The sequence below is a fragment of the Platichthys flesus genome, chromosome 1 (genome assembly GCF_949316205.1).
Source record: "Platichthys flesus chromosome 1, fPlaFle2.1, whole genome shotgun sequence".
In the NCBI taxonomy this organism is placed as follows: domain Eukaryota; kingdom Metazoa; phylum Chordata; class Actinopteri; order Pleuronectiformes; family Pleuronectidae; genus Platichthys; species Platichthys flesus.
Window position 1 is genome coordinate 25,026,303 of NC_084945.1, and position 27,330 is coordinate 25,053,632.

The 27,330-nt window shown below is 42.1% G+C and overlaps 1 protein-coding gene across 2 annotated transcripts in view; it reads left to right on the forward strand.

Annotated features, from left to right (window-relative positions):
• The window catches only part of cdh8 (cadherin 8), an 87,007-nt gene extending 63,520 nt beyond the window's left edge, over positions 1-23,487 (forward strand). The window contains exons 6-11 of one of the 2 annotated variants that reach the window (XM_062389949.1): positions 4,936-5,189; positions 13,706-13,842; positions 16,257-16,378; positions 17,095-17,212; positions 20,920-21,171; positions 21,339-23,487. In XM_062389949.1, coding sequence (XP_062245933.1) covers positions 4,936-5,189; positions 13,706-13,842; positions 16,257-16,378; positions 17,095-17,212; positions 20,920-21,171; positions 21,339-21,832 — 1,377 coding nt within the window. In that variant the 3' untranslated portion in view covers positions 21,833-23,487. The remainder of the gene's footprint in view (positions 1-4,935; positions 5,190-13,705; positions 13,843-16,256; positions 16,379-17,094; positions 17,213-20,919; positions 21,172-21,338) is intronic. The other variant, XM_062389957.1, reaches the window with a different exon arrangement.
• The last annotated feature ends 3,843 nt before the right edge of the window (positions 23,488-27,330 follow it).

Sequence of the window (27,330 nt, forward strand, 5' to 3'; positions counted from 1 at the left end):
TTTTAATCAAGATATTCCCAGGTAAACCCGTCCTGAGGCAAACATTCCCGTCATGAAGCCAAATTTTTTAAGTTTTACCTTGAGGCAAACACATTAGCACGTAATGACATGATACATTGTGATGTTGGTGAAACATGTGTTGGAATTAGCAGCGTTGTTATCGTCAGATGAATTTCAAAGTGTGACAGAGGCTATGACACACTGGTTATGCCAGGCCCAGCGGTGGATCTAGAACTGTTTCAAATCAGGGAAGGTGCCACAGTTTACTCCAAGTACATGTCCACCATGCAGTCATTCTTTGTTTACTATTAGCTATAAGTCTTTGTGCAAAGAGTTTATTTTTTTAAATATAGTGCATTATTTTATATACTTTTTAAATGTATTCGCAAATTGTCATATTTATTGTTACTATTGCTATTATTGTTAGTAAATGATGACTGCAGTTTATTAAAAAAAGTTATATATGTATGTGTTGTGTATAAATCTGGAAGCATCCTCTACCTAGTAGAAGCTCTACTAGGTAGAGGATGTTTGCATTTATTGAATCATACACATTATTGATGGATGGCAGTCACATGTCTTGAGTCATGGTTGGCTCAGTGTCTGGAGAGAGCAGCTATTGGAACGCCATTGTGTGGTGATGTAAAACGACATTACCCCAAGGACAAGTGGTGTGACTTTGTCAAAGTGTGAACAATGAACTGTGTGGGAGGTGGAATGGATAAGAGCGCGGGCAATCTGCCGGGACTGCAGTTCACTGGCACTGCAGAAAACACCAGCGCTGGGAAACAAACTCGACACAAAGTCATAAAACCTCGAGCTGTTGACAAAGCAAATGTCAAACGTGTTAGTCTTTTAGGCAACATCCCCCTTCCATGTCCCGCCGAGAGCCCCCCCATCGCCCCAGTGTCTGCTCTACTTTCTCTCGGTGGCCCTGCGATGATTGCTTTCATGGCAAACTAAAGAGAGATGATAATGTTTGCAGAAAGTAACAAGACATTTGCACAGCGAGTGTTTTCACATCCTTCTAAACTGCAGCGTCTCAAGTTTAGACAAATTGAAAGCAGCAGCTTGTTGTGCCTTTTCTCTTTGTTCGGAATCGGGCCCGATCTTATCCAACAACCAAGGTGACAGAAGAAACGACTTAGTGCCTCTTTCTCCAACACGCCCCGTCCCTGTTAACAGCTGTACGTGTCTATAAACTGCCATCTGACGCGGAATTCAAATTATTATAAGATCCTTTGCGGCAAGGTTAAAACATATTGATCTGACGGAGCCTGGAGAGGCGCTAACCGGGGCAGAGATTCTTTGCTGTTTGGGTTTAAGCTTTTTATCTGCCAGCCCCCAGGCCTGTCGAGGGATGTTAGTGGGATGCTGAGCTTTCACCCCTGCAGCCAACACGAAACTTTGAAGTCTCTAAATGGCCTGTGTACATACTGATTTGATGCCAACGCTTGAGAGGGACAGAAGAATGACACAGTGGGGTTGTGTATTTGTGTGTATGTTTGAGGGGCAGAGGTTAGCATGTGTAAGCATGTCCTTTTGTCGCGAAGTCTAAGTATGTTGTGTCTGTTTAGAGGCCCAACCTCATTCAGGTCAGGCTAATGGTCTCCGGGAAGATACAAGAATGTAAACTGGCTGTGTAACCTTGACTCCAGAAAGACGGCTCTATCACTTTGTCTTTTACACTTTCGAGTCTCTTAACAATCAACAATGCCGCACAACCATGCATACTAATACCAATCAAAGTGACTCTCTCTGGATTACTCATTCAAAGCAGTGTGTGCGCTTATTGAATTAATCATTTCGAACGGGTCAAAAATATGACTTGCATTCAGATTCCATGGCGAGGATAACACACAGCGTTTGGGCGCCTGCTGTAGATGCTTCATTTGGTTTTCTAATTGATATTGAGAATTATTTTTAATCAAACTTAACTGGGCCCATCAAAGAAGCTGTTTGCCAAAGTGTTTCCCTCAAAGCATTTAAGTGGATTTGGTATTATTAAATATGCCAGTAACAGTGAGTGCCCCCCCCCCCCCCCCCCTTCTCCCCTGTCAGCTCTCTGTTAGGACACTGGAAACAAATATAATGAGTTGTTTCTGCATGCTGTCAAGTCAGAACAACACTGGAGGATTTTGACAAGTGTAACGCAGAGCAATGTGAGGCTGTGTTCCCACATGAATTAAATGTGGAGATCATTCCTATTTCACCATAAGTGCAAGCCACTAATGAAGAAAGGAAGGAGGAGGAGAAGGAAAAAAGGTTGGACAGACAGGAGGAAGGAAGGAAGGAAGGAAGGAAGGAAGGAAGGAAGGAAGGAAGGAAGGAAGGAAGGAAGGAAGGAAGGAAGGCTGGACAGACAGGAGGAAGGAAAGAAGGAAGGAAGACTTCTACAGCCTCTTACTCTCCGCCACCCTCTGAATTGAGGTGTAATCCATTGGCTCGAGGTCCGGCCACACTCTGTACTTTCTCAGCACAGACGGCACAGCGCAATCAGAGAAAGAGCGAGAGAGAGAGAGAGAGTGAGGAGAGGAAGGATTGGAAGGCGGGTTGGGTGTCAGGAGTGAGCAGCAGGGGGAGGAGGAGATGAAGGGGGGAGGTTAATAATGAAAGTGTTCCCAATAGCTTCTTGGAGCGTGGAGGAGTGGGGCTTGGAGAGGCTTCAGGGGCTTAGGTCCGTCTACTCGTGTCCTGATGCCAGGAGTGTGGGAGTGTGCAAGTCAGAGCCCTGGGTCATCTCTCCAGCTCCCGCCCCACAGCCGGACCCCCGGACGCCCCTCAACCCACCTGCCCCGGCTGGTCCCAGAGCTCTCAGCGCCGGACCTCTGGGACAACTCCTCCTGCTCTGGCCCTCTTTGACTAACTCAATACATTTCTTGTTCTGTTCATCTCCCTCCTCTTAGTCCTTGTCTTTCCCCGAGCCAGCTCCACATCCCCTCAAGCGGCAAGGCCCACTTTTGATTTCCCTATAAATCCTGGTTATGGAGTGTGGAAGTGACTGTGATCCCATTATTCTTGTAGTATGAGAGCGACCAGAGGTGATACAGAATGAAATTGTGACAGTCTGGGGTGTCCTCAGAGATGCCAAGAGAGTAAAATTGTGGCTCTCCTCTTTCTCTTAAATATTAATGACGAGCCATCTTTAAAGGGAAATACGAGTGTATAGCGAGTGAAAACAGGGATTAAACAGATCTGTCAGTCACACAGCCACATGCACGGCACCAAATGTTTTTACTCCTCTTTGGGGAAAATTACACCTTCTTTTTTATCGTCTTCAATAAGTACCTGTTCTCATTTATTTTATGCGGGCTGGTTGTGATAGCAGTGTGAAAGCTCTGATAATCTGCTGTCACTGAGAGCATTAGCAGGGAGATTTTTGTTCTTTCATGCCGATAAAGGCTGGGAAATATTTTTCAGGTTGCGCGGCTCCGACAATTACAATTATCATGATCAATTGACTAAAAAATCACAATGATGATCAAATCATTTCTGTTTGACGTGACGTGATCACAGTCTTTCACAAACTCCGTCTCCTGAGATTAAAACCCAGTGTGTTTCCTTTTACAGTTTTAGTTTCTTTAAACTATTAGCTTGGAGTTTTTTGAAAGATAACAATTTGGTACCACGTAAAGTCTTATTTAGTTGTAAGAACTATTTCGTTACCTGTTTCCTTAAAAAAAAGAACAAGTATAGAAGCATTTTCAGAAACAATATCAGACGGACTGTGTAGTCCCAAAGCTTTGTCTTACTGTGATCTTACAATCTATCACCAATCATCTGCTGACAAATAGGTCTGTGGTGGCAACTGTCAATATGCTGGGGCCTCCGAGAAAAGGAAACGCTCACCTTACTCTGTACTTGCAAAAAATAGTTATTAAGTGTAAAGCTTTTTGACCCTGTGGACCTTCATCAGGTAAACCAATGGTGGACCGAAACGCTGTACACTTAGTAACTTTTTTTTGCAAGAACAGGACAGTGTGCAGGTTTCCTCTTCTCTCACCACCATGTTCTTTGACTCCCACGCACCTGTCCACTGTGTTTTTGATGGTGTGCATTGGCCTTGATGTTTCGGGGCCTCCAATGTAGCCAGCAGGTATTCAGGCCGAGACTCTGTTTGTTCTGTAAAATGTTTACGGTCCAAGAACATTGTATCAAACGTCTCTCTACACAAACAACAAACAGCAATAGTCTTTGTTGGTGTTTTGGATCCAGGTCCCATTTTGGCTTGACACTATATATATCAAAAAGCCAGTAGTAGTTGTATCCCAGTCCACACAGTCTAATTACCTGCGAGCAACCAAAGCCTGCTCAAACGTGATTGGTCAAACTATAACAGTAACCTGACTTGGCTTCCGGGCCAGAAACATTTTGTAATTTGCTTCCAGACTTTGCATATTCACATATAGAATCTGTTTATAGAAATGAATAATCACATTACATTTCCCACTTTATTTATGTTGGTTATATAATGGTGGACCAGCCTGAGAATCTTTTCCATCAAAGCAGAAAGAGACCAAGATCCTTCCCTACCTGTAGCCCCATGGAGAGGGTCAAACTTCAAAATAACCAGATCTTACTTGAATGAAACTTGAAAGTGTCTTTCCTTACATCCTTCCTGTCTGGTGATCACCCAGATCTCTCAAATAGCCAGGGAAGATCACAGGATTTCTTCTTCTTTCTTCCTTTTGTCGTCTCTCAAGCTGATTTAAGGTTATTGTGGTGACAGGAGCCGCTAACATGTCATGACAATGTTGTGTAACATCTGTGGAGTGACCCTGTAATCTATAACAAAGCTTCATAGTTCATGAGCTGCTCATGTGCTTATTCTGTTAAGTAAAACATGAGGAGTGTGAGTGCATTATGAACACATACTGCTTCTCGGAACAGTACATGTGTGTGATGTGTCGTCCCTGTGTTTGTCCCCACCTGCAGCCTTTAGACTACGAGACCAAGAGGGCGTACACACTCAGAGTGGAGGCCGGCAACATGCAGACAGAGCCCAGCAGCGGCAGCAGCGGCCCCTTCAAAGACACAGCGACGGTGAAGATCGTGGTGGAAGACTCCGACGAGCCTCCAGTCTTCTCCAAACCCATATACTTACTGGAGGTGAATGAGAATGCCCCCATCAACACGGTCATAGGCACAGTGACCGCCAGGGACCCGGACGGCCCGGGGAGCCTCGTCAGGTATGAGTGTGAACGCCGTTAACAGTGAAGCTTCTGAGAAACACGCCACTCTCCTCATTAACCACTAGCTATTCATTGACCAGAGCAATGCAGAGCTTGAAAAAGCTCTTTAGTGTAACTCTTAGAAGTGATGGAGAGAATAGGTTAACAAATTAGTCTTTTCAGGCTATAATGAGTTGTTTTAATAAAAGGTTCGACACTGAGGCATGCAATTAAATCCCTTCGTGCCCGCCCTTGACCTTTGGAGACTGTGCTTTGTGTCTTTGGCAGTGAGGAAGTGACTCGATGAGCGCTCTTATTTCCACAGATGTACAAAAGGGAGAAAAAAAAAGACAGAAGATTATGAGTTGAAGGCAGCACAACTTTCTCCTGCACTGTGTTACCGGCCCTGCTGTTTTCTCCTCTTGTGTGACTCATTCTCGGAAATACCACAAGGGCACCTTGAGGATAGGTTATACAGGCAATTTCTCTCCCTCCATCTTGGCATTTCATTAATTCTCCAGCGACTTGCTGACCGCATTCCCGGGACAACACTCAACAGGTTGTGTGTAATTGCATGGCGAGCAGAGAGCGGGCCGGGTTTCACAGATTGGCTGATGCTGTGGAGCAGGGTTGGTTCGCGTTGCGCTATTTTTTTTTTTTTTATTTCTTTTTCTGGTGGCATCCTCATGTTTAGTGATGAGATTGCCAGGAGGAATTCAGCCCCGAGGTTGCACAATGTCCCGCCCCCATTAAAGAGAGAAATGTTTCATCTATTTCACATATGACATCTTCTACCCCCTCTCTATTCTTATATCATGTCACCGTGCTCCCTTGTTTGTCGATGCAAGTGTTTTAGAGACAAAGCGAACGTAACTACTTTTAGAAAATAAGTTTTGTTAACTCCAGTGCATCATTAAATTTGATCATCTCAAAATAGCGTTTATTCCTCTGAATGTGCAGTATTAGCTGTTGTGTTCGTGTTCGTTCTTGTTATCCTTCTTCAGTGCATCATTATTGACAAAAAAATGTGACTAAATAATGAATGAGTGTGCATACAGACGGCAGCCTCCTGCTGACATGTTCTCCACACACACTCTCTGCTAGGAAACTGTCCAGATATCAACATCCTGCCATAAACTGGAACTTGTGAAATGTTCTGAGCAAACTGAGTCATAGGTGGTTTCAATGCACCAGGTTATTTTTCTTTTTGTGGCAGTATTATTCTCTCCATTCCTTTTATTGCACATTTTTCCAGAGGTCATTCACTTAACACTCAGTGTTCATTATGCTTTTAATCACCAATTTTATAATTTTGTGGAGGGGTTGTTATTTTCAGAATGAATTGGAGCTCAGGGGCTTTGCGCGACTGTGAATTCACTGCAGAAATAGAATAGAGACTCTTTTTTTTTTTTTCTAAATGTGCTAAAGAGCTGTTGAGATTCTTTTTAAATCAATCTGCATTCTCAAACTTTCAATTGCATTTTCCAAGATACAGACAATGAATGAAAAGAAGTAACTAATAGAATGTTGCTTTAGCAAACTGCCAGCTCCAGTGAAAACTGCTGATCGTCAGACAAAATAACTGCCCAGAGATAACACACACAACCAGACTTGTAATTGCCAGTTTGTATATTGTCACAACAAATTGTTTTATCTCTATGATTTTCTCTTTTTATTTTTACCAGACCCTCAATCCCCCCCCCCCCCCCCCCCCCCCGCTAATCTTCAAATGAGCGTGATCTATCACAGATGTCAAATGTGTTCTTTGTGGGGGGGTGAGATGAAACAAACTATTGTCATGAAGGGCTTAATATGATGCATGACCCTCACCGAAAGACTGTTTGATTTTTACTTGGGGCCGGGCTTTAACTCTGAGCTCTCGGGTGATAAAATGATTACTGTCTGGAAGATTTTAATCCTGCACATATACTGGCCAGCAGAAGGCTGCAGCCTTAATGAGGCCTCTTACAAGCACACAAGAATGTAGTAAATAATGGAGCATCTAGTGTAAAGCTCCGCCAGTCAATAAACCAAATATTTATACTTTACAAACCTAGTTTGTTGAACACACAGGGAACTAACAATTAAATGCATTATTGAACAATTTTGTTTTTTTGGGGGTATTCTATGAATAATTTGTTCTAAAAACCATCAGAAAATTGTGAAACTCACAATTTCCCCTGAGTGTAAGTTGTTTTCTTTTGTTCGACCTGACACAAAGACACTTTTTTTTAATTAAAAATAAAAGTCCAGTATGGGTAGAAAATTATTTTCAAATGAAATAAGCTTGATATTGCTTCAGTTGGACTTAGGTAAGAATTCTTTAGCTGAGGCAACACAGTTTTTTATTTTCTTTCAAGCAAAAAATGTTTTATTTAAAATTCAGTCACTACCACCAGTATGTAATACAAAAAATAAAAAGATTGTCAAATCGTCCAACTGGAGAAGCGGCAAATACATTTCTTCAAAATTATAGGATTTTGTAATCATTTGGAAATGTTGTTTTTTTTGCTTTTAATTGATCATCTTATTGCTGCTGCACTAAATACATAAACACTGCTGTATTATTAAAAATAAACCTTCTGGCTGTGAAACTGTTAACTTCATCTGTGATAGGCTTGAAGGTTTATCAAGGAAACAGCAGTTGCAGCACATGCAGGCTGCTGGTCTTTTCACTTGTAGTAGGTGAAAATTAAACTGATCATCCCGCGATTGTCGTCTTCCCTCCCTTCGGTCCTTTTTCTCACCCTTTTTTTCCCTTCTCTCTTTTATCTTCTACTTGGTGCTTACAAAATTGGAGGGAGAAGGGCCTTCCATAAGGCAAGCTGCAGAATAGATCGAAAGTGAAGGAGTGGTGGCAGTAATAGCAGCATCAGTGTGAGCTGATCACCATCTGGACGAGCTCTCAAGTCGGGCGCTCTGATTAGAATCGCTCTCCCGTCTCAATCAGCCCCTCGAGCCGGACCAGACCAAACCAGTCTGAGTTGAAAAAAACACTTGGGGCGAATGCTCTGGTGGGCTCCCGTGTCCTCTGCACTCTGGAGACAAACAGCCCCTTAGCTGTACTTAATGCATCCAACCAACAACATTTCAGGTGCACTCCATGAATTACTCCGTCAGTATTGCTTCTCTCTGGAGCCTGTGTTCTGTCGTTTTCTACCTGACTGATCACAAATAAAAAGCAATGTGACATCTGGCAGTCACTGGAGCTGTCTGGCACGAACGCCTGGATTTCATGGAATAGCTGCGGCTCTATTCTTTATTCCAAAATATTGATAATTTGACAAGCAGTGCCAGAATTTACAATTTTTTTGTGTTTACGGCTTTGTTTTGTTCTCTTTCCTTATTCGTTTCTTTTTTATTGTTTGGATCTGTGGGGATGTAATAGAATTTTGTAAAGCTTGTTTCTTTCTGCAGGCTTTCTCATGTTGTTTTAGCACAGCTGACAGCTAACATACTGCACATGGTAATACAAGCACTCATGTAAAAGCGATGGCTTTGGGATGAATGGAAATTTAATGTCAGGGAGGCATGGGGCGCCTATTCCGCCGTGCAGATTTTTGGTTTTCGATAATCCTTCTTTTGCTTCGGACTCTCTAGGAAAATCACCGCCCTGATAAAAAAAGGCCTGAGATCCAACCTGAATAAAAAGTATCTTTAAACCACCACTGGTCAGCATTCAGGGGAGGGCAAAAATTAGTTCTACATCAGTGATGCTCCCGAAGGAATCACTGACCTAATAACAAGCAGCAATGTCACACAGGCATTTTGTTCTCTGTGTAAAAAAAAAAAAAAACACTTGTTCTTGAGCTTTTCACCTCTTCTTTCCCGAGCTTGCACAGGCACTCAGTCATTCAGACGCACACATTTAACTGTAACGGACACAAAACCCAGCCCCCGCTGTCACACATATGTGGAACGACTGCAACAGCAGTTCAAGCAATGGCTCGTGCTTTGGAGCCTCAGCAATACATTTGGTTGATATTGTGCAATGTTTAAATATGAGAGTACATATGGTAGACATAAATAAAAATGTATGAAAAACATTTATTTTATTTTTATTTTAGAATTTCACCACCAGAGAGCACTAATGACTTTATTGTTTCCGCGTTTTTTCACAATTTTAAATGTAGCGTTTAAAGGAGGAAAAAATAAAAATTAACATTTTTCACTAATGGAAATAGAAATTTACAAGCCGTGAAACACACCTCTAATCAATTTAATACGCTCAGGAGTTTTGTCAATCTGCTTCCACTGAATCTACGCATTAGCTGAGGGGGCTGCGAGGGTAAAAGGGTTTTCAAAAATCATTTTTAAAAACTCTCTACATGCCTAACATCAACCAATTTTTATTTTGTATACTATTTGATTTTTTGTGGAACCTATTTGATGCACAGATGTGATGTAGATGACTTGAACTGAAGGGATCGTGGATTTTTGTTGGTAATTATTGGTAAAAAGGGCCTAAAAAATTATATCTGATATAAAATGTTGGTCATTGAAATTATTATTAAGAAGTGAATATACTATATAAACTATATCTCAACATCCCCAACTCTGACTGACTTCCAGCGTCCCTAGTGTGTACTATACAATCCGAGTTTTTTAATCAACTCTTGTCTGCTACTGATACCACACTTCCTAAAATGTGAGTTCATTTAAATTTGTATTTAACAAACATGTTTTGTTGTTTAGATGTTTTCCCGTTTCTATCAGCTTCTGGTGTGATCGGCAGCCTCTTGATCATACTTACCTTGTGTATCTGTCGTTTGTTGAACTTGCTGTCTTTGTCTAGTTTTTCTGCTTTTTCGATCGTCTCCCCCGTACTGATGGGTTTCACCCATGTCCAATTACATCGGCCTCTCTTGTGTATCTGGTCTCTGTGCTCCTGGTCCTTTTTTGTCAGTTCTTCTCCTCAGTTTGACCTCATGCTTCTGTTTAGCTCCCTGTTCTTTCGCCTTTTAAGGTTTGTATTTTCTGTCGTCCTGTCTACCTGTTGACCAGAGCAACTGTAAACCTGAGAAATATTTAGTTTTTCTTCATGGGATCTATATGCCTTTGTCCTGGATCCATTTTGGGTCCTAAAGTCCTAAGCGTAGCGCAACATCAGAGGCTGAGAAATAAACAATTTAGTGATCGTGTAACAGTGTTGCATCAGGTCAGTCTCTACCTCTCTCTTGCAGTGATAATGGCTGTTACTCAGCAGAACCTTCCTCCTCACACACGTCTCTCAGCCTGGGCCTGGGCGAGCAGCTCAGCGGGCGCGTTGACGCTCGTCTGGATCTGAGTCGTTTTCATTGTTTTGATCGCGGTAACTGCTCCAGCTGTACTCGCTTCAATATCACTTACCTCACTCAGGTTGTCAGACGATGTCAGAACCGCAATTTCTGAAACCTCTGTGAGCGCAGACAGCCCGAAAAATCCAAACAAAATACATGTCCCATGATGCATTTTACCTTCCAGATGTGAATCGTAGCGAACTGTAATGCATTTTTTTTGCTCATGAAAAGCATGAAGGGATATTAATGGATATATTGTATCTCATGTTTCTGGAAACTCATATTGACACTGGCCTCTGATGCAGCAGTTTCTTACTATACATGATAACTGTGATCCAATGAGGTTTATACATTTATAAAGTGACCTTTGCTTTTTTTATACCTTGCATACAGATCATACCTTTGTCTCTTCCTGATATTAATCAATCTGACCAGATATCAGCATGTCTGTTAATTCAGGGTTTCCTTGGTAGTGCTTATGGTTATGGATTGTCACTGTGTCATTGTGCTCATGATTGGTTCATTATGTGATCAGTCAAAATTTGACATCTGTGTACATGTTGAATGGAGTCCTTCATATCTCACTTCACAAAAGCTCATTGTTGCTTTGTGTGATTAACATGTGCCAGAAGCAACAGCAATGGCGGCTATAACTTTTTTACCAAAGTCTTCTTTGGGGGCTTTTGGATTATATTTTGAGAGAGCCAGCGGTGAAAGGGGGGCAGAGAGAGTTGGGGACAACATGCAGCCCCGGGCCGCAGGTCGGAATCTAAACTGGGCCGCTGCACCGGCGTGTAGCCTCATTGGGGCGGCAGCTCACGACCCATAACTTCTGGTATTTGATGGATTGTGTGAGTGAGTGGAGAAAACCACTCAATACCCAATGTGATGAGAAAACCTTCGATGGCCACCAAAGATCACCAATACTCCAACAGAGAAGATTTCCTGGTCACGGTTTGAGTGACAAGTCATCTGTGTCAAAGGCAGTGCAAAGACACCACATCAATGCAATGTCACATAGAATCATAAATGAAAGAATAAAAACAGAAGAGCAATCTCCCTGATTACAGCCTGTACTTTTGTTTTTTATGCACGGAAGACTTTATGTCACACTGACGCACTCTGGGCAGCATATTATGTCTGTTATTTATGGAGGCAGACTGTTCCTAGATGCCAGTTGCATCAGAGGTACTCTGCTGTGAAATATTTGGCACAAACAGAGTCTACGTGATGTTTAACTGTTAGACTTGAGGTCAGTCCAATGCCGTTTAAATGCTCGTGAAAAGTACAGACACACGGACACGGACACGCACACGCATTTGCACACATCACACTCAGGAAAACGCTGTGCACGTATACAGTGCTGGATATCATTTTTTTTTATTTGCTTTTAATTCTTTTCACATCGCGTTGTCAGTTTGAGTGACAGGTGGCAGAACATTTCAGGGTCTGTCTCCCGCTTCCACGTGAGGCTGTCAGAGTCTGACTGGGATCCACTCTGTCTGCAGGAGAGAGGCTGCTCCCAGGTGGTTTGCTGCTGTCTGCCTGTCTTGAAAGTGCTCTGCGTCTGCAGGGCAGGAGAGAAAGAGAAAGGGGGGGGGGGGGGGGGGGGGGGGGGGGGGGTGGTCCTCGTAGACCTCTCCCAGCCCGGCGTCTAGAGGATTTTACACCATTTCATCTCAAAAATGGAAATGTCACGGCTCGGTACATCTCCCCAACAATTGGAATCTGGGCCAGCGGTTTATTTATTTCATTCCCCACCAAGCAGCACTCGCCTTCCTATCAATTGTTGTTGTTGTGACTTTTGTCTTTTTCTGTTGCTCTTTCTCTCCTCTCCCTTTTCACCTCTCTGTATGGCTTTCCGTCCTCCCTGTCTCTCTCTTCTTTCTCTAATATAAATACTCCAGGGCTCCTGCCAACAGGTCAGCACTGATAGGGATGAGCGCTTCCACTGCGAGATGGTGCGCGACCCAGAGTTAGGAGGGAAGGGAGACAGGGTGAGCCGGGCGCCTGGTGGCTGAGGGATGTCGGCGTGCGGGGAGCGCGGTCTGTTCTGACAAAAAGGAAATAAAATGGATGGGGTGATTGGATTGGGTAGAAGCCTGAGACCCAGCTGGATGGAGAAGAAAAAAGAAAAGATTCTGTTAGTGAGTGAGAGGGCGAGAGATTGTGAGGGAGGATGTGAAAGCGAGCCAGACCGAGCGCGATCGAGAGAGAGGAACAGGGACAGTTTGTCCTGGAGGTACGGAAACACTTGCGCGCCACACGGGTGTAATTAGCTCACGTGAATCACAGCGTACTTGTGTTTTGGTCGGGTAGGATGTTTGTGACAGTCGCACATAAAGGCTAATGCAATGTGTGAAACCAAAGGTGACCCGTGATGACAGATTTCTTTTTTTAGTCTGTATTTGTGTGGGCTCGTCCCAAGAATTGGCGCTGCGCACGCTGCAACATGAAAGAGCGATTTCACAGCTTCAAGTTGCATCGGAAAATTCCCTTTTATGTGCATTCCAATTTCATGCCCGCTGCTGGAGTTTCTTACAGGGTAGTTTTATGTCTTGCCACCGTATTTTCGAGACCGTACAAGTCTCCTAAAACATGTAATAAAAATAATCAGTGTGTCACAGGCAGGGTCGCACAGAAATAGAATCAAGAGAAGATATATTTTGTTTTAAATTTGACTTTGAAACTGTTTTAATCATTTCAAACATGAGCTGCTTTATTGACAAGTACATATAAATTGCAAAAAGATAACAATCATTTTGTCTCCTGTTATGCAAGGTCACACATGACAGTCACTGAACCATTTCCATTACATTCACCCGCACGCACACACACAGACACATGAACACACACACCCATTCCACACAATGCTGTCCTAACTCATTAATGCAAAGCCTCTGGGAGCCATTGAGTGTTGACAGAGCCCAAACAGGGTTAACAACACCCCATCTCTCACCCTGACATGACATGTTCGAGTGGTCTTTTTTTTGCAGGAAGGGGACGTCAATATGATTGTGACGGGGGGGGGGGGCTTCTTGGACCTAATCGGGCTCTAATGCCCCCTGCTGCTCATGTGAAGCCTGTTGTTCCTCAGATGATAATCATTGATTTCCTACTCTTTAAATGTGCACTAATCTATAGGTCCCTCCTGATGGATGTGGGCCCGTTAGCCACAGCCCCCGAGGGTCCGACTAAAGATTCTTCGCCGGTGAACGAGTTTAGGCTCAAATTTCAGTTGATCTGTCTTTGCAGATACTTCATCGATCGGCACACGGACCTGGAGCGCCAGTTTAACATCAACGTGGATGACGGGAAGATCACACTGGCCAAGCCGCTGGACCGAGAGACAGACATGTGGCACAACATCACAGTAACCGCCACAGAAGTCAGTAAGTAACCTCAGACTAAAGCTGCTCTCCCACCCTGCTGCGCACATGGTTCCTCATGCATTGTAATGTCCTATTTTGAAAATCAGCGCGCGGCTGACATTCGTTGGCGCGCATGTTTTAAAAAATTGAGAGCTGCAGGAGGAAACGGAGCGATATCTTCTTCCTCTGGCTCAGTCAAAGGAATCACTGACCTGCTGCACACAATCCTCTGTTCAGCGCGGCGCTTTGTAAACCAGCCCCTTTTTAATCGCTCCAAGAGTGTGGCACAAACAATTAGCATTTGAGTCCACGGAGGCATTAAATACGTTAATTTGCTGAGTTTTGATTGAATTAAACAGCTCAGTAGTCAATTTGTGGAAGTGCAAGAACATTAAGACGTATCAAATAAACAGTTTTAAAGACATGCTCCGGAGTGGATTGCCCCAATGCCAGCATCCATTACAGATTAAAGAACATCTGCGATCCGCAAAACTCACTGACTTCGTAGAAAATCTTGCCGGCAGAGCCACAGCCAACCACATGCAACCGCTCAAACCATATGTAAGGCTTTATTTGCATACAGATTGTTTCAGGGGGGCTGAATGTCGTCTGTATGTCGTGATAAAGCTTAATGTACCCCTTAAGGCTACTGGAATAGGAATTTACACAGCTTGTAACTTCTCTTTCCACTGTCCTTTTCTGCTCTATCTCTCTTTCTCCTTGTCTCTCTGTCTCATCCTATATCAATGCCTTTCCTTCCTTAATCATAGGAAACACAGATTAATTGTCAGCACAAATGGACGCCCAAACAGTATTTGTTGGCCGTGCAGCGCAGACAAATCCCACCATCGTAGCGGCCCGTTGGAGGACTTGAACGTGTCTCGTTTGATAAGCCGGATGCCTTGTCATGTCTTGCACCCCCATACATTTAAAGCGCGTTTTCATGCCTCCTGGCAAAGTAACTGTGGCTGGAGATAGTGGCGTCTCTGGGAACACCTAATAGGAATTTGCCAAAATAAATACGGCAGTTTTGCTATTCTTCCCAAGCGGGGAGGGGAAGCCGCTGTCTTCTCTGGCGTGAAGAGGAATAGATGTGTTCCTCAGCTCTGTCCCGATGCCATTTGCCACCCAAACGGGGGACGCGTTCTGCCGCCTCGCATCAGTTGACATCTGACTAATCAGATTCTATTCCCTGTCTGCTGCTGCTGGGGGAAAGTCACTTTTGCAGAGGGTTGGACTCGGTCTCGCGCTCTCCCTCTGCCCTAATCTATCCACGCTGTCTATCAGACTGTCAATTTCCAATCCCCTCACTGCTTACCTCTTCTTCAACCCGTCGCCAGGTCCGCTGGAGGTCTTTTGTTTCCCGGGACATCTTGTCTGCATGTGTTGTTTTTATTCAAATGTGGAAAAATAGAACATGACTATTTGCTTGTAAGAGAAATACAGTAATATGGCATTGTCAAGCAGAAACACTTACATCCATTTGCTCTTCTATTCTCCCTCCGCTTTTATTTTAGGATATCTTAGATAAATATGATGCCTTCAAACAACTGATTCAATTGAATATAGAAAATTGTATTTTATGATGACCATATTAACACTGTTTAGTTTTCTAACCAGTTTTAAACCCTATGGCCATCCAGATTAATTTGATTAATTATCGCCTGCTTTTCGGTTGAGAGCCTCCCTCCTTAGCAGATCATTGGTTTATGTCCACAACATCAAAACAATGTGTTTACGGTCATCACATGTCATATAAAGTCTTATAATGTGTCTGCATGGCCCTACATAAAACCTTACCAGCGTAGTGACTCAGCCTTGTTGTGTCCACATTAATTGATAATTGCTTTAAAAGTTGGCATCTGGCACCTCTGATTAATAAATACAACAGTTTATGTGGACTCTCGAAAGGGACTGTCAATTACCCCCGATGAATAATTCCAATCAACTAATCTAATCTAACTAAATAGCCTTTTATTGTCTTTTTTAGACTTCAGTTACCAATGACTCATTCATATGCATGTTTTAACCCTCATGTTTTAAACATCGCAGTGTACAGGGGATTTTCAAAAGGCACTTTGAATGGATTTTTTTTTCTCTCTCTCTCTCCCTCTTCTTTTCGGTTGACTCGGATCCTGTTTTGCATCGCTGATACCAGCTGAAACGTAGATTGATGTGGCTTATCATCTGTCCTCCCATCAGCTCAGGAAATGAAGGGAGAAATAAAGATGGAAAATAAAGGAAATTAAAACTAGGTCACAGAGTTTACCTGGGGGTTCATGTGTAACCTTGTTTTTTTTGTATACTTTTCTCCAAATTATATGTTTTGCTCACTGTCTTTTTATCTTTGTCTTTTTTGCCTCATCTATCTATCTATCTATCTATCTATCTATCTATCTATCTATCTATCTATCTATCTATCTATCTATCTATAGGAAATCACAGTCAGATATCAAGGGCAATTGTTGCCATCAGAGTTATGGACATAAACGACAATGCCCCTGAATTTGCCACTGAATACGAGGCCTTTCTGTGTGAAAATGGAAAACCCGGACAGGTAAGTGATCTATCACTCTCCTCTGCTCTCTCTCTCTCTTCTTTTCTTTCGCTCTCTTTCTTCCCCTCTAATGATTGGCCAGAGTGAATTATAGCCTATTTATTTCACTGGGAAACTACAGAGGTGGGAGTGCGGTCCTGTTTCCCTGCAACAGTCCTCCCCTGACACAGTGTGCGCAGAGCAAAGGGGGAATGAGAGCAGTCAGGATTGATCAGAGTGGATCATAATTCAAGACTGTCTTTCATGTCTTCCTCCAGATGGCACAATACTTCCCTTAGCCAAAATTCCTAGATAAGTACTTAGCATTCTCCTTCTCATCAATCGACCTCATTCAGGGGACCTGCGTACATACAATAGGGAGCTTTATTGAAAGGTGGAGGGGAAAAAAGGAGGAGCTGAAAAAAGAGAAACTGTCCTGCAGGGCCTGAATTCTAATTTCCAATCAATCATAAAGACATACGGCCCGATAAGACCTATGATGACAGATTAACAGATAGAGCCAGGAGCTGGAAAGTGTGCCAGACTAGACAGGACCTCATTGATAATAATCTCAAACTCCAGGAATGAATAGGGCATATATTTCATCGGGTGTGATCCAGCCAGTATTACACTGAGGCAATCCTGGGTGGCAAAAACAAAGTAATGAATAGGCTGCCTCCTCTAATAGCTCTGAATCCTCCTCTGTAAATCTCCTGGTCTCTCTGTTTTCAACACAGGTGATCCAGACTGTCAGCGCAGTGGACAAAGACGACCCGATACAAGGCCATTACTTTGACTACCGTCTCGTCCCGGAGATGCTCAACAACCCCAACTTCACCATCAAAAACAACCAAGGTGGGAGACAAAAGAAAGAAGGAACACGGAGCAGCAGCAGCTCTTTTGTGGCAGAATGACTGAAGTTTCTCTAAATTTCTCCAATGGCTTTCCAGTCCAATCTCTAACCCGCGGCATGTTAGCCGTACTGGAGAGGAAATCTGGTGGATCAGTGTAGCTCACAATTAGCAGATGTGAAATTGTCTGGACACCGGCTTCTTTTTACTCCCCAGTGCGTTTTGAGGGAAACTAAATGAATGGGATCCAAATGGCTTCTCCTGGTAGTCTTGCAGCTCAATGTAGGATGACTTCCTACGAGCTGTTGCAATCTGGCAGATGGTACTAAATTTATCTACTAAATACTCTCATCGGTTTATTTGCCGTTTCCCTCTTGTGTTCATCCAATTCCTATTCTCCTGCAACCCTCTCCATACAATGCTTTGAAACAGGCTGTGTGTTCATCATGACGTTGTGTAATGTTTTCAGCTCAAGGCAAGAAGTCTTCATATGGTACTGGCCTTCTGTTTCGACACAGTGCCTGCAGGCTAACTTACTGCAGGAAGAGGAAGGAGTCCTTAAAATCAGGTCATCAACTTGTCTTTAGATGAAAACCAAAAACCTTTAACTTTTTATATAGGTACATTAGCAGGTAGGAGGAGATGTGTAATAACTGCAGGGAATGCAAAGAATAGCCTTGGCTAGGTATACTGAAACCCCATCTGAGACATAAAGCGATTATTAAAGGAACAATATCTCTTTCCTGTAACATTCAAAAACCTTTTCAGAAAATCTTGAGTCAAAAATGAAAACACTGTAATGACAAAACATGCTCAGATTTCCTGGATAACCCTGGAAATACAAGAAGGTTCCTGAACCCTAGCTTTTGTTAAAGGAGATTTAATAGTTGCCTAAAATGAGGTTACAGACAAACATATTCACTAGTAGGCCCTAGCATAGCTCTGCATTAGTTCGAACAGCAAAAACGTTGCATTTTCACTTGACTGAAACCAAGGTAATGATGTGTTGTGGTTCAGCTCTGTATATCTCATACCACCAATAACCACTTAGCGCTAATTCCAAACAGAGGATAGAAGCCCATCGTAGCATACCCCCCAGCACTTCAGTGTCTATTTCTATCTGAACGGGCAGCTGTGGGAGACACTTCATTGAAGAGCCGCAGGTGCCTGTGAACCTCTGTCTGCTGCCGTTGTTTGCCATGATCAATCTAATTGTACGCATCGCACAATGAAGAGGTTAGGGGGTTGCCCTCGGTGTGTGCGCATTCAGGGGAGTATTCCATTGTCAGTGCTAACAGTGACTTTAAGTCCAGAAATTAAACAATTTCTCTTGTATAAATTGAAAAATGAACTCATTAGTGACATGATTTGCACTCACTAGAGAGAAAACCTCATAGGCCAAACATAATCGAATATAATTTTTTTCCTAAATGTGGCAGATTTTTTTTCTTCAACAGTTAGTCCTAGGGCCCACTCCTGCTCAGGGTCCACACCCAGATGTAATTTTTTCTTGCCTGACTAATACCACATTCTTCCACCAAGTTTCATGAAAACCTGAAAATCTTTGTTCAAATCAATATACTGAAGGGATATGCAGCTGTAGTCTTGGTCTAGTGTGACAGGACCCTGCTGTGTCTCTTGACAGCCAACCTGTCATCTGTAACTTACATTACTGAGTCAGTGACAATGAATCGTCCCTACTAATGCTAATGCTGCAACATTTTTTAGGCTTTGGGATTTTCCTGTAATTGTTACTTGTGGCAACAGTGGCTGCTGTGTGGTAAAAGCTAATAAGACTCATTTTGATGGAGAAGTGGAATCTTTGTGTGTCCTTTACAGCTCATAGGCTTGTGATCGGCACCAAAAGACAGAAGAGAGACATGTCTTAGTTTTGTGAAGGCACCACATTCGTGTCCCTGCTGTAAATCAGTCTTTGAACCAAAACTCTGGTGCCATACACATCCTGCAAATATCACTATAACTCTATATAGTGGTACTAATTGGTATAGTCTTTTTTTACAATTACAGTTACAATTTCCATAACTTTGCTTTAATTGTGTTAGTGTCGCAAAAGAAAAAAATAATAAAGTACCCAAGCCTTCCTGGTCAGAGGTTTGGAAGGCAAATTTTTTGAATTAGAATGGAAAACCTACTCACTGAATATATAGTATGGCATCAGCACATACTCTTAAGCAGTTTGAGTGGTTGATAAATAAGAACACATGAGAGCAATTATTTCATGTTTGTGTTTGGCATTCGCATGGTAATCTGCACCACTTTCATTTGAACTTGCACAATAAAGCTGCAGATGTTACCACATGCACTCACTGAGTGGTGTAAAGAAATCAGACACACTTAGTCTGGTAAGAGGTTGTAATATTCATCCATTGGTAGGCAGGAAGTGATTCAAATTCACTTTCACAATAGTGAATTATTGTGAAGGTGTGCCTCTTCCAAACCATTGGTATTATGTTAATAAGTGGCGTTTAAGTCCTAGTTGTTTGGCATTTATAAATGAACTGTGTGTAGTCACTCCCATCTTGAGGGACTCCTGAAGTTTGGAAAGTTGTCACACTGTTAGTGTCACTTCTGCTGTCACTCCTGTCACTTGGAGCCTCCCAATTTTTACATTATTCATAGCATCAGGCTTATTCAAATGAGCCTTTTCTTTTCTCATGGTGAGAATTAATATTTCAATGTACACAGTGTTTTCATCAGAACCCATCAGTCACTAGATGAAACATTGTTAATGTGCCCTAATATATAAAAGATAATAAAAAGCTGTCTGGATACTCGAGTGAGTTAATTCTGTTTGAAGGTTATCGACATAACAGTTTTCTAGCTGTAGCAAGAAATGTTTAATTCTATTTTTTTTTATTATCAATAGTTGCCAAGAAAAAAGAAGAAGACCCTTATTTGAGGACAAGCTCTGACGCTTTACTGTCATTGATACTTGCACAGCTGAGTGGTCCAAATGAAATGGGACACATTGGCACTTGCAAAGCAAAGCGCACCACTTTGTGGCAGCAGAAAATAAATCTGAGCATGTGTTCACATCAATTACAGATTGTGCAAAGCTAACTTTTTATCATGAGGCATTCTACTGAGTTTGCTCTGTGAACTCGGCCAGTTTCAACATGGCCTGTCTCTCCACAGCCTATATATCAGCAGATCCATGTTTCTCCCTTACTGACATTGTAACCACCTGCCGGGAGGCAAAGGTTAGACTCAGAAGTCTTGTACATTTTCCATAAGATCAGCAGGAGTAGAATCTTATGGGAATGCAAGTGTTTGATAATTTGAGCAGGGTGAGGAGAGCCGGCTAATGAGCAGACAGCTTCACAGAAGTGCCATCAAAGAGCAGCTGGCACCTTTCTGGGTCGACATGTGCCATCTCCTAAGTCAGTGTCGCCTTCCATGGTCTCCACATTCCTCCGTCTTTCAAAGGGCAGCGCTAAATCGAACTTGCCTCTCTCCAGAATTTCCAAATTAGACTATCAAGAAAAAGGGAGGGTGGCTGATATCCATCCACAATACGAGAATGCTAAAGACTCTCAGTGACGATTGATGTGAAATGAGTTTACCCTCACCCTGCACTGATCTTCACAAAATTTAACATATGGGACTTCAGTGTGCTGCCACCAGGAATATGAATGGCTTTCAACCACATTCTCACCAAAGTCCATCTCTGTCTTTACCTCTCTCCAACAGACAATTCAATCAGTGTTCTAGCCAAGCATGACACTTTCCGACGACAAAAACAGGAGGTGTACTTCCTGCCAATCATTGTGACCGACAATGGGAATCCACCAATGAGCAGCACCAACACCCTGACCATTCGGGTCTGTGGGTGCAGCAAGGACGGCATTGTGCAGTCCTGCAACGTGGAGGCCTACGTCTTACCCATCGGCCTTAGTATGGGAGCTCTCATTGCCATCCTGGCCTGCATCATACTGCTGTTAGGTGAGGTATATTTTTGTTTCAGACAGAATTATTCCATTTACAAATGAGTGGATGACGACCTTAATATATTTGTACTGGGTGACAATCCACAGCTTGACCTGGACTTCTTCTTTGTGCCTTTGTTTCCATCCTTCTGTCTTCCCTTTTTCTGTCTTTCTTTCTCACAGTAATAGTAGTACTATTTGTCACCTTGAGGAGACACAAGAATGAACCTTTGATTATCAAGGATGATGAGGATGTGAGAGAGAATATCATCCGTTACGACGACGAAGGAGGCGGCGAGGAGGACACGGAGGCCTTCGACATTGCCACACTGCAGAACCCAGACGGCATCAACGGTTACCTGCCACGCAAGGACATCAAGCCCGATCTGCAGTTCATGCCCCGAGCTGGACAGCACTCAGGCCCCAACGGCGTGGATGTGGACGAATTCATCAACGTGCGGCTCCACGAGGCAGATAATGACGCCACAGCACCGCCGTATGACTCCATTCAGATCTATGGATACGAGGGCCGTGGATCCATTGCTGGCTCCCTCAGCTCACTGGAGACGGCTTCATCAGACTCGGACCAGAACTATGACTATCTTAGAGAGTGGGGTCCACGCTTCAGAAGACTTGGGGAGCTCTACTCAGTGGGCGAGAGTGACCGCGAGACCTGACCTTTGGTTTGTTAGAAAAAAAAGACCTTTGAGATTTTCTTTTTTCTGTCCACATACTTGTCTATTAAACGCTAGGGGATTTGCTGGCTTTTAGAAACAAGTGTTTAAAAAGACAAAAAAATAAAAAAAGTTAATATCAAGGGAAGCCACCTTTTTGTATTCTTATTAGAGTGAGGTATAGCAGTCGTCATCCACTACGTCAAGCGCATTGTAATTGTTGAGCCAAACAATGTCTTCATTAGGAGATCCATGATTCTTGTGGGGTGTAACTTAGATTCCGTTGTGGAGTGTCTAGCTGTATTTTGGGTATTAGTCATTCTGTGACTGCCAGTAGCAGAAGAACCCTGGTTTTGCTGTTGCCCAATCAAAGGAGATAATGGGTATTATTGAGTTCTCTGAAGCTTGAGTGGACACTACACTCACCACCATGGACTGCACGCTGGACTGCAGAAGCTGCAGAGGGACCCTTTGTTTTATGTCAGGCTGCCGAGGCCGCACCACTGACCGGTGACCAGAAACAAAACGATGAAGAAAAAGCAATATATGGTCTACATTACAATAATGAATGTATGTATGATTTGAAAAAAAGACAAACCAGTATTGGCTTTAAGGTGAATTTGTTATCATTTGATATGTTCTCTGGTGGCCACATTTATAAAGCCCGGAGAGGCTCGCTTTATACAACCCTTTGTATTTACATGCTTCAGGTGTGGGTCGCAAGTGTTATTAGCCTATTAAAGACTGAAATGAAGACAAAAAAGAGAAATGTAGAAACTCTGAGGCCTTCTTTTTACAGAAGCAACATTAAATACAATTGTAATGTACTGTTTTTTGACAAGAGACGTGTTGATTCTTCATTACTGTTGAGTTTTTGTATATTTGTTCTTAAATCATTTTTTTCTGTGCTTGCAATTTCAAGTGAGTGTGTTTAGATGATTTCACATTAAGCTGTTTTTCGACCATTAGACCACTATTTCATAACAGCCAAACCTTATCATGAATTTACTGCAGTTGATGACATAGACTAGATGTAAGCAGGCAACAAGAGCTCTACGTTACTGTAACAATGCACATGATCGAATCAATTGGGACTGCAAGAAATGGGACCTTTCTGATAACGTGCTAATTCTGTGTAAAATATGTCTCATAACATATTTTGGGGTGCAGACAGTGACCGTCTGAGCACAATAGTCAAATCGATACTTGCTACTTGTAGTATGTGACTCCCTCCGAACATCACATTCAGCAAAGGTTGCATCAGCCCAAGAAGAATGAAGATACGAGTCCCGACCATGTGCATATTGTGCTTACACTGTATGATATCAGATAAAAAGACTTGTACTGTACATAGAGTTACTGCTAACGTCATTAGCTTTCAATGAGGTGGTAGATTTTGTCTCTGCACGTTAGCTCTTGCACATAATGAGAATCTCAATGGCACTACAGCTGCGTGCATACTCAGTTTGTACTGATACAGTTATATGGCAGTTCTCGGTAGACTAAACAATATATATGGAATAGTCCTACATGCAGATCATATTTTCTACTGTGCTTTAATGCTATAAATGTGTATGTTCACTTATTTACTCCCTGTACTGTAATCTAAGATACCCTGTATTGTTTCCTACTTTGTGAAATATATTTTTATAAATATTTGTGAATGCTTGTGGTTTCTTATTCAACTGTGGTGTCAATAAAAACACAAATTGCAGATAAAATGATAAAATGATGTTCTTAAAGGACTAATCCACTGAACACGTTCTTTTTTACTTAACCGCACCCGTCCACAGCCGCAAGCTCTGTACTGGACCCAGCCCAATATATTACCATTACCTTCAAGTCAAATCCAGACCCGTTAACAAATGATACGCCACCTGACCTGTCACCCATGATTAAACACACATGCTACAGACACACTCAATCATCAAATAGGTTATAGCCTATGTTCCTGTGAATTGTCGCAGCACCTGTGCTCCTCCAGCTTTCATTCTTTTTTTCCTCTGCCACGTTATAATTAGCTTGCGGCTATCAAATGCTAATACACTGTGGCACGTCAAGCAGCTAAACCACTGAAAACATATTAATCACTGGCTACTTCTTTCTTTATGTGATTCATTTGAATGCTCCAGCTTTATTTGCGTTGAGATGAAGGGGTCAAAGGTTGCGTCGCAGGCTTTCACAATAAAATAAATCCTTGCAGCTGACAAGGCGTCATAGAAGCTGAATTATGCATCTTGTTGTTTGCGATAAACCAAGAGACAAAGAAGGAGAAGAAGCTGATTGAGATGTTAAAAATACTACATAGTCTCTTTCATATTTGGTTTCTCCAGATTAAAAAAATAAATACTTTGATTCTCACCCGCTGCCGGCCTGCTTTCACTACATAGCTTTAGAAATGTACCCAGATGATGTCATAGGTACAGTATGTCATCAGTGTTATCTGAGCTCAGGTATTTGATCCTGCATTTATTATAGAAAGTCTGTATAGCGTCCGAAAGACTCAGAAGTTTGTCACGACATGGAGGATCCAACAAAAGATGTTATTGGCTGCGTTTTTGTTGATGTAGACCCGTAGGTACAAAAGTCCAGCCTCGGCTTTTGTACCTCAGATTTGAAACGCTCCTTTTTAAATCTGGCTCGAGTCCCCCAGCTTCATGGAAATCCTGTTCTTCTGTAATTTGCCCCAAGAGTACCCTGTCTAAAAGAGATACCAGCAGTGCACCCTGCAATACAGCTATGTTTATTGTGAAGTTCAATGGTTTCACCGACAGCAGTTTGACTGAAAGTGAATTCACAACAATAGTGAGGTGCAAAAATGCACAGTAAAAAAAATAAAAGTCCTTGATCATCACAGAAAAATACTCGACAGGAGAGTCTAAGAGGAGGGAGCACAACTGTAGCGGTCCTCACAACAGCAGGACGGCGGATCTGAATCTCTCTGAATACATCTGGCAGATTTATGTGTCATAAAACAGTGTGATAAAGACAACAGCCACCTTGTACCGTTATATCACCCAGACTGTTCTTCACTTAGTCACTGAGCATATTCTCACCCCGCACTCCTTGAATACTATTTCAGTCAGTTTCCTCTGTCTTCCTTGATGCTGTGGAAAGAAAATGGAGGTTTAACCCACTCAAAATTCTATTTATTCTACCTTTACAGTGCACCTGAAAAGCAGCAACTAGATAAGAAAATGCATCAACTTGGAGAAGAAAAAAAATGTCACATGCTTATCAAGTTCCCTTTCCAGCAGCTCCTCCTTGGCTTGAAAATGTGTCAGATATTGACATTTCATCTCTTAAAGTTTCTGTTGCTTGCTGAGAGTATATATATTAATATATTATCTTAACAGTGAGCCATGTGAGTTTCACATCATGAAGTTGGGACAAACAAAACTTTCAGGAGGATATAATCGACTCTGTCACACTGATGTAGCAGAGTAGTCATATATATATATATTTGTAAAAAAGGGTCACAATTAATCATTTTCTTCATCATCATCATCATCATAATCATCTGTGTCTTATCAGAGGGAAAAATTATGCTTGTGTATTAATCGTAGTTAGTTATTCTAGTGGCACAGAAACTATGTACCCAGAGAGAAACTAATTTTGCCAAAAAAATCCGTAACTGTTTTATTCTGTAAATTGTGATGTTGTGTTGCAATCACACTAATCCGTGATTGTTTTTTATTTTATTTTATTACCAAAGATAAGATATCGTTCAATTTACCATTTTCTTGCCTCTAATCCTTATTCCTATCTTTATTCCTCTTTGAACAATCTCCTCTTTGTTAATCTGGAAAGATTAGATTTGTGTGCACTTTATCTGATATTGAGGTTTTTTCACAAACAACAAAAGCTTTTGATTGAATCAATTAATAACTGTGGCTCAGTGAAGTCAAAGAAATAAAATACTATGTCTATATATAGCGCCTGTAGTGCACACACACACAGGGATAATGTTCTTGTTGATTAATATAGTAGTCACAAACATGAAACTCGTTTAAAGTCAGAAATCAGAAATATCAGAAATCGTATCACCTGATTCCACATTGCAACGTGCATCCGCCTTTTTCCAAACGTGCTGTTGGTGTTTCAGATGCATTTGCCCTCTGGGATTAGAAGTGATGTTAAACCTGGTAGCTGCTATCTGTATGTACCTGATCCATTAGTCAAAAATCAGCCACGGAACACATTTTACCCACCGATAGCCCCCGCTAAATGTTAGCACAAATTGTTTTCTGGAATGTGCGACCCCGGGAGGTCAGCGGCTCATTTGTAGTCAATCTGTCTTTCCCCCCCGCTGTGTATGTCTGCAGGTCTGACAGAGGTTGCCTAACTAAAAAGTAAATCAAATTATCTTTTCACTTTTGTCACGTAATGGAAGTGTCCCTCGGGTGACAACCTTGCACTTGTTGTTGCCTGCTGATATGTGCCAGATTTCAGAAGGCAGGCCTGTGGCTCTGCGTCTCCTGGTGGAGAAACTGTAATTACTGTTGCCTGGCAGAGATGCCCCCAATTACAAACAAACTTTGGTGCATACAAATTGAGAAAGCTTCTTTCTCCTCTGGATTTTGAGATATGAATATCATGGGTTGAAACTGTCCCACCAAATAATATTTTCTTCTTTTTTTTCAGATTTAACATTGTACTGTTCTCGCGGATAGATTAAGCCCTTTAGGGGGCCCTGCAGCAGAAATGAGCTGTGGATCCCAGCTGACCACCTGGTCCTCCTCCTCCCTTTGTATTGTGTATCTGGACCCCTTCAAGTGCCTATCAAACACACAGCATACGGCTTGGCAGATTAATTATATTTTGCCTGAAGGTGGAATTCTACCAGGCCCCAGGTTTGCTGTGCGCCAATTAGTTACCGGTAATTTGATTAAACACTCATTTCTAATATGCACCATGTAAGAACAGCATCAACATAAGTAATATGGCTTGTAAAACTAGATTTCCACATGAGGACACTCTTCAATGTTATTTAATTATTAATTATTCATATGTTTACAACAGTAGCAGAATCCAGCTCCAGATTCATAACTTCAAATTTATTTTTGGACAAAGTGAATTTAATTTATGTTTGTGAAAGTATTGAAAAATTACATTTGCAAAATGAGTCATCGCAAATCTCATCGCAAGAGTATAATGGATCTTTTGATAGGAACACTTTTCTCTACCAGACCACGTACTTATAACTGTTAGGACCTCCGCTATAAATGACTGAATAAATTAATCTTTGGCCATTTTGACTCTTTTTGGATATGTTTTTTTATTTTGTCAGATTTTAACAATTAAATTTAGATTGGACATATAATTTATTTTTCTTTTGGCTCGATTCTTTTTTTTATTTGAGAGCACAGAAAGTACTAGTGAGCAAGGAATGTGCAAACCTTAAAGCTTCATCGGAGGATACTGAAATCAGCTTAATCTTAAAAGACAGAAATATGATCTCCCTCATGGTAGTAGCACGTGGTGTCTTTTTTTTTACCTCA